Source organism: Coregonus clupeaformis, chromosome 15, assembly GCF_020615455.1.
Source record: "Coregonus clupeaformis isolate EN_2021a chromosome 15, ASM2061545v1, whole genome shotgun sequence".
In the NCBI taxonomy this organism is placed as follows: Eukaryota; Metazoa; Chordata; class Actinopteri; order Salmoniformes; family Salmonidae; genus Coregonus; species Coregonus clupeaformis.
This window is the reverse complement of record NC_059206.1, coordinates 66183133-66190485: the sequence shown is the minus strand read 5'-3', so window position 1 is coordinate 66190485 and position 7353 is coordinate 66183133. Positions and strand designations below refer to the sequence as shown.

Here is a 7353-nt window from a genome sequence, read left to right as displayed (position 1 = left end):
CTGGCCCATTGCTCCAGTTGTCTTGATAGATGCAAAGGGTTAACACTTTTAGTTGGTTCTGCCTATTTGATTTCTAGACAAACAATCCTTAATCTGACTTCCCTGATTTTGTTTTGCTCTACCTTTTTTGGTTTTCTTCCTGTCTTTAAGTTCGGTGTGTTTTTTTTATTTTGTTTGCCTTTTAGTGGGCGCTCATGGTGTGTCTTTTAGGTCCCAGTTGTTGTTGCTATGCAACATTCAGTGGACAACCCCGTGAGTGTCTTTAGAACCCCTCCTAAAACCCTACCTGTTTCGTTTTGGTTGTTGTCAGGGACTCTTTCTTAGTTCCCCCTTCTGTTTGAGCAACATTTTTGGTTTTCTTGCTGGGGAACGTAAGTCAGCGAACCCTCAACCTTCTGGCCTGTAGCCCTGTGTGGCATTGACTGTGCCACAAAAGCATATTTATGATCATAAACATTATTTTGAGTCAAGTCTATGATGGGGGAGGGTGTTGTGAAAATATTTAGAAAGTTGGGGGGGGGCACTCTAAAATGTGCAGTTTTGTCACAGATGTCTCAAGTTCTGAGGGAGCGTGCAATTGGCATGCTGACTGCTGGAATGTCCAAAAGAGCTGTTGCCAGAGAATTGAATGTTCATTTCTCTACCATAAGCTGCCTCCAACGTCATTTTAGAGAATTTGGCAGTACATCCTACCGGCCTCACAACCGCAGACCACGTGTAACTACGCCAGCCCAGGATCTCCACGTCCGGCAACTTCACCTGCGGGATCGTCTGAGGGGGGGGTGCTGAGGAGTATTTCTGTCTGTAATAAATCCCTTTTGTAGGGAAAAACTGATTCCGATTGGGTGTGCCTGGCTCCCCGGTGGGTGGGCCTATGCCCACCCATGGCGGCGCCCCAGCCTAGTCATGAAATCCATAGATTAGGGTCCTAATGAATTTATTTCAAATGACTGATTTCCTTCTATGAACTGTAACTCAGTAAAATCTTTGAAATTGTTGCATGTTGCATTTTATTTTTCTTCAGTATAATTAGTCTAAAGTCTGTCAGGTATCAGGACTATAAAGCCAATGCAACTGCCTGTTTTACAAAAGTAGGCTACCACATGGATAGGCATTCATTAAAGTGCATTGTGGGCCGAGACTGTATTCTACTTTGTGGGGATAGGAGGGCAGCATTTTTTTGTCTTGTCTAGGCTTCATATCGGCCAGGACCGGGCCTGCAGTCAATTGGAACTGCGCTTCCTTTTAAGTGACGGAGCTGGGATGTAATTTGAGAGTTGAGAGGGGGTAGGCTATCATTAGTCAAAACCAAGCGCGGTGCTTGAGGAATCCAGATGTTGAACTTAAAATTGAGGCACAAAGCTACGTCAGGCACTTTCACATTTCTCTCAGTTGGATGCGTTTGGTAGGCTACTCCTGCGTGAAATCTTTGTGGTTTCTATGTGTAAAGCTAACGGAAAGTATTTCAAACTTTCACGTGACTGTCTGTGGCTGAACCAACAGCTACTTTCCTTTAATAGTTGACAACACTTGCTGCATAGGCTACACGAGGGGTGACCTGAAAGAAGGCTTACAAATATCACACAGCCTGCTGGACACCTAGCTACTTTCGGTATTTTAGCTCGTGGATACCACATGCATTGCAAGTTTGGAAATGTTTGTGATTGGTGAGCGAATTAAATAATATTTTTTGCGCTCTAAAGGAAAGTCTATTCTATTGCTCACCCATTGCAAAGAAGTGGATAGGATGGCTTTTCTCCACTTACTCGCTATTGGGATGTTTTCATTGCCGCTCTGCGGTGCGTTTTTTAATGGACCTCTGTATCCCGAGATGTCTAACGGCACCTTCCATCACTACTTTGTGCCAGACGGCGCCTATGAGAATAACGATGATCCGGAAAAATGTCAAATGCTTTTTAAAATGACAGACGACCGAAAATGCAGTCTTGACGAGGACCAAGATTCGGTAATCCGAGATGATTTCACGATCATCAAGAGACTCATCGAAGACTCGGCCAGAGTGCTAGAGGGGATCGGGAAAAGCATTTCTTTTGATTTGGACGGAGAGGACAGCTATGGAAAATATTTGAGAAGGGAGACGACTCAGATTGGCGAGGCTTTTACAAACTCTGAAAAGTCTCTGTTAGAACTGGAGGTGAAATTCAAACAGAGTCAGGAGAACGAGTTGAAAGAGGAGCACCGCATAAACGACGACTTTCTGAACATGGTTGTCCACACAAGGGACGTGCTAAAGGATACACTGTACATATCTGTGGGGTTGAAGGATAAACACGAGCTTCTCTCTCTCATAATTCGAAGTCACGGGACCAGATTGAGCCGATTGAAAAATGAATACATGAAGGTTAAACTTGGGTAAATAGTTTAAGCCTAGTTATAAAAGTAGGCTATGAGGTAAATAATATAGGCGAAATCTTATCGTATTTCATTGCATATTTATATTAACGGAGAGATAAAACATGCAGAGACAGAAATTATACCAGTATTTTATTTATTCTAAAAATACTATAGGCTGTGGGGTTTCGCATGTCAGGGGTGAAATGTAATTAATTGACAATGTTGTCGTTTTTTTTTTTTGGGGGGGGGCTATGCGTTTACTTGTGGCAACATTATTTGGGCATTTGCAATATGGCGTTGCGTTAAAATGTCTTTGCAATTGATAATTGTCTATGCCTTGTTCTGACGGGAGATTTCAAAGATGACTATTCATTCATAGCGATGACGTTGTCTAACAGTTGCAACAGGTGTTATTTATAAAGTATGTGACGTAGGCCTACAGAATCCACTTGGCAGCATGTATCTCTGAGATCTTGCCTTCAGTTGAGTGAATTTGGCTGGAAATTACTGAAATGTTTACAATGCATCACAATTTGCATTTTTCTTTTTACAGTAAGACCAATTAACAAGAGTTTAAAAATAATACTTTGAACAATTCTTTACTTTGTTAAACGTATAAGGTTGAGACTTATGATTTGTATATTCCTTTGCCATTTTGTGGATGCAATATAATTTGGGGGAATGCTCAGAGCATGTTATTGGAATAAATTCTGTGCGTGTCAATATCTATGTGACAGAAGAGCTTAATTGTACTCGTTATTTTTGTATAGGCTAATATGTTTCAATATCTGCTATATCTGTTGTTTTTCTTTTCGAAATGATATATGGCAACAAGTATGATAAATACTTAAGACTGCAGGCAGCACTCATGGACTTCAAACACTGATGTCTGTGGCAACATTCCTAAAAGGTTTTGTGTGTTCCGTTTTTAAATAAAGATTTTGTGTTTGACGTTCTACTCAGATGTTGGGACACCTCGTTATTATAGACAAGACTGAACTACAGCTGGTGAAACCAGTGATTTGCACAGCTTTCTAGGACAAATGGTAGTTAGCAACTTTACAAAGATTCTAAGGGCTTACTTCAAAGTGGCCCTTAGACAATAAGTGTTTTCTTACAAGGCTTTGAGTACTGCTGTGAGTAAACTGCACATGCACACACACCACTGTGTTTTCCCATGAGGAAGTAGTCTGTGTGCATTTGCAAGGAGAGCCAGGCAAGAGGGAGGAATAGCCTAGAATTGCTGGAAATGATCCCTCATAATTGTGACCTGAAGACTTGTGTTAGCTCCCAGATCAAATGCCTAGGCTTTTGCTCAGTGGACTAAAGCAGTCTTGGTCACAGACAGTCATGTGCCTTGGATTACATAGTTTGTCTGCTGTTGCATTGAGGAGTAGGTTGTTAGAGGGGAGACGAGTTAACATGTTCTCTCGCAGAACTTACACTACTCATGTGGTAACAGTATATCATCTAGCACTTTCATAAAATAATTCAACACAAATGGAAACTACCCGGCTACAAATAGTATCGGAAGATAATTAGTATTCTATTACAATGTAGTTACTATTGTTTAAAGTATTTTCTAAGTCAATACCAGGTAAGTAGCAGACAGTAACTCAGCTACTTTTAGACCAGGGGTTCCCAAACTCTTTCACTCGGCCACCCTTCTAGCATTGCAACCCCGCCATTGACACATTGTTCACATCCCTCTTGGTGGAGATAATTTTGCAGGTTTGAAGCTTAGTTCTTGCAATTCTACACATTTTGTCATGTGGTGCGAAGAAATGTATTCATTTTTAAAGCAAATTTTCTTGCAATTCTATACATTTTGCCATGTCTAATGTGTATTCATGTGATATTTGAGTGACAAAAAAATTACAACAATCTATGGGCTAAAAAACCTTCAGTGCATTCGGAAAGTATTCAGACCCCTTGACTTTTTCCACATTTTGTTACAGCCTTATTCTAAAATGGATTAAATTGTATTTTTTCCTCAGTCTACACACAATACACCACAATGACAAAGCAAAACCTGTTTATTTTTAATTTTTGCAAATGTATATAAAAAAATATATCACATAAGTATTCAGACCCTTTACTCAGTACTTTATTGAAGCACATTTGGCAGTGATTACAGCCTAGAGTCTTCTTCGGTATGACGCTACATGCTTGCCACACCTGTATTTGGGGAGTTTCTCTCATTCGTCTCTGCAGATCCTCTAAACTCTGTCAGGTTGGATGGGAGTGTTGCTGCACAGCTATTCAGTTCTCTCCAGAGATGTTAGACTGGGTTCAAGTCCGGGCTCTGGCTGGGCCACTCAAGGACATTCAGAGAATTGTCCCGAAGCCCCTCCTGTGCTGTCTTGGCTGTGTGCTTAGGGTCATTATCCTGTTAGAAGGTGAACCTTCGCCCGAGTCTGATGTCCTGAGCGCTCTGGAGCAGGTTTTCATCAAGGATCTCTCTGTACTTTGCTCTGTTCATCTTTACCTCCATCCTGACTAGTCTCCCAGTCCCTGCCGCTGAAAAACATCCCCACAGCATGATGCTGCCACCACCTTGTTTCACCATAGGGATGGTGCCAGGTTTCCTCCAGACGTGACGCCAAAGAGTTCAATCTTGGTTTCATCAGACCAGAGAATCTTGTTTCTCATGGTCTGAGTCTTTAGGTGCCTTTCGGCAAACTCCAAGTGGGCTGTCATGTGCCTTTTACTGAGGAGTGGCTTCCGTCTGGCCACTCTACTCTAGAGCTCTGTCAGAGTGACCATCGGGTTCTTGGTCACCTCCCTGACCAAGGCCCTTGTCCCCTGATTGCTCAGTTTGGCTGGGCGGCCAGCTCTAGGAAGAGTCTTGGTGGTTCCAAACTCCTTCGATTTAAGAATGATGGAGACCACTGTGATCTTGGGGACCTTCAATGTTGCAGACATTTTTTGGTACCCTTCCCCAAATCTGTGCCTCAATACAATCTTGTCTCTGAGCTCTACGGACAATTCCTTCGACCTCATGGCTTGGTTTTTGCTCTGACATGCACTGTCCACTGTGGGACCTTATATAGACAGGTGTGTGCGCCTTTCCAAATCATGTCCAATCAATTGAATTTACCACAGGTGGACTCCAATCAAGTTGTAGAAACATCTCAGGGATGATCAATGGAAACAGGATGCACCTGAGCTCAATTTCTATTCTCATCGCAAAGGGTTTGAATACTTATGTAAATAAGGTATTTCTGATTTTTATTTTTAATACATTTGCTAAAATGTCTAAACTGTTTTCACTTCGTCATTATGGGGTATTGTGTGTAGATTGAGGATTTGTATTTATTTTATCCATTTTAGAAGAAGGCTAACGTAACTGCCGACCCCTCGCCCCACAGTTTGGGAACCACTGCTCTAGACCTATGGTGACACAAAAAGTAGATCTGTAATGCTCAATGTGTACATACAGTAGGCTACATATAGACATCTAAATGTCACATGTCTTGATTGACAAGATTTGAAATACCCTGATTCATGGCTTGATGTGTAATAATGAGGTTGATTTCCAACTCAATACATTGCATTTTTAATTTCCTGAAATTACTGAGTTGAAATGGAATTGATCCCAACCCTGGTGGTAGCCTGACAGAAGTCTCAGGCTCTGTGCATGCAAAAGCGATATGAGCAATTGGGCCAGTGAGAACACAATGTTTACTCTTGGCATTGCTCTAGTTGATTTATTAGAAACATTATGTACTTTATTGTATATTATCCTGGTATTTATAATCCCTTGGTATTCATGATCATGGAAACAGAATAAAAATATCTTGCCTACTGCTGTTTTTCCACCTTGGAAGATTCCAATGCATGGACTTCAGATGCAGGCCAGTATCCTGTAATAGGAAGGATACATTTACATTCTAGTCATTTAGCAGATGCTCTTATCCAGAGCGACTTACAGTTAGTGAGTGCATACATTTTTCATACTGGCCCCCCATGGGAATCGAACCCACAACCTTGGCATTGCAAGCACCATGCTCTACCAGCTGAGCTACAGGAGGACTTTTCAGTCATTTTCCAGTAAGGTATCTTTACTTTTACTCAAGTATGGCTTTTGGGTACTTTTTCCACCACTGCTTAATATAAGGAATTTGATGTATAACATTTACTTTTTACTTTTACTCAAGTATGACGATTGAGTACTTTTTCCACCACTGTCATAGACCAGGGTTTTTCGTTAGCCGGTAATATTTTCTCTTGTGAAAAACAAGAAATAAGACAAAAAAACTGAAAACTTAAGCGTGCATAACTATTCACCCTCCCCCAAAGTCAATACTTTGTAGAGCCACCTTTTGCAGCAATTACAGCTGCAAGTCTCTTGGGGTATGTCTCTATAAGCTTGGCAGATCTAGCCACTGGGATTTTTGCCCATTCTTCAAGGCAAAACTGCTCCAGTTCCTTCAAGTTGGATGGGTTCCGCTGGTGAACAGCAATCTTTAAGTAATTCCACAGACTCTCAATTGGATTGAGGTCTGGGCTTTGACTAGGCCATTCCAAGACATTTAAATGTTTCCCCATAAACCACTCGATTGTTGCTTTAGCAGTATGCTTAGGGTCATTGTCCTGCTGGAAGATGAACCTCTGTCCCAGTCTCAAATCTCTGGAAGACTGAAACAGGTTCCCCCTCAAGAATTTCCCTGTATTTAGCGCCATCCATCATTCCTTCAATTCTGACCAGTCTCCCAGTCCTTGCCGATGAAAAACATCCCCACTGCATGATGCTGCCACCCCCATGCTTCACTGTGGGGATGGTGTTCTCGGGGTGATGAGAGGTGTTGGGTTTGCGCCAGACATAGCGTTTTCCTTGATGGCCAAAAAGCTCAATTTTAGTCTCATCTGACCAGAGTACCTTCTTCCATATGTTTGGAGAGTCTCCCACATGCCTTTTGGCGAAAACCAAACGTGTTTGCTTATTTTTTTTCTTTAAGTAATGCCTCTTTTCTACATGTTATAACAGAGCAAAGA

General features: G+C 41.7%; 1 protein-coding gene across 1 annotated transcript; it reads left to right on the top strand.

Annotated features, from left to right (window-relative positions):
- Positions 1–1256: 1256 nt before the first annotated feature.
- LOC121573298 (fin bud initiation factor) lies at positions 1257–2598 on the top strand. The gene has a single exon (XM_041885163.2). It carries the CDS (start codon positions 1748–1750, stop codon positions 2375–2377), a length of 630 nt encoding a protein of 209 aa, XP_041741097.1. The 5' UTR covers positions 1257–1747; the 3' UTR covers positions 2378–2598.
- The last annotated feature ends 4755 nt before the right edge of the window (positions 2599–7353 follow it).

Coding starts and splice junctions, on each gene's coding strand:
- LOC121573298 (XM_041885163.2), top strand. CDS start 1,748: ATGGCTTTTCTCCACTTACTCGCTATTGGGATGTTTTCATTGCCGCTC.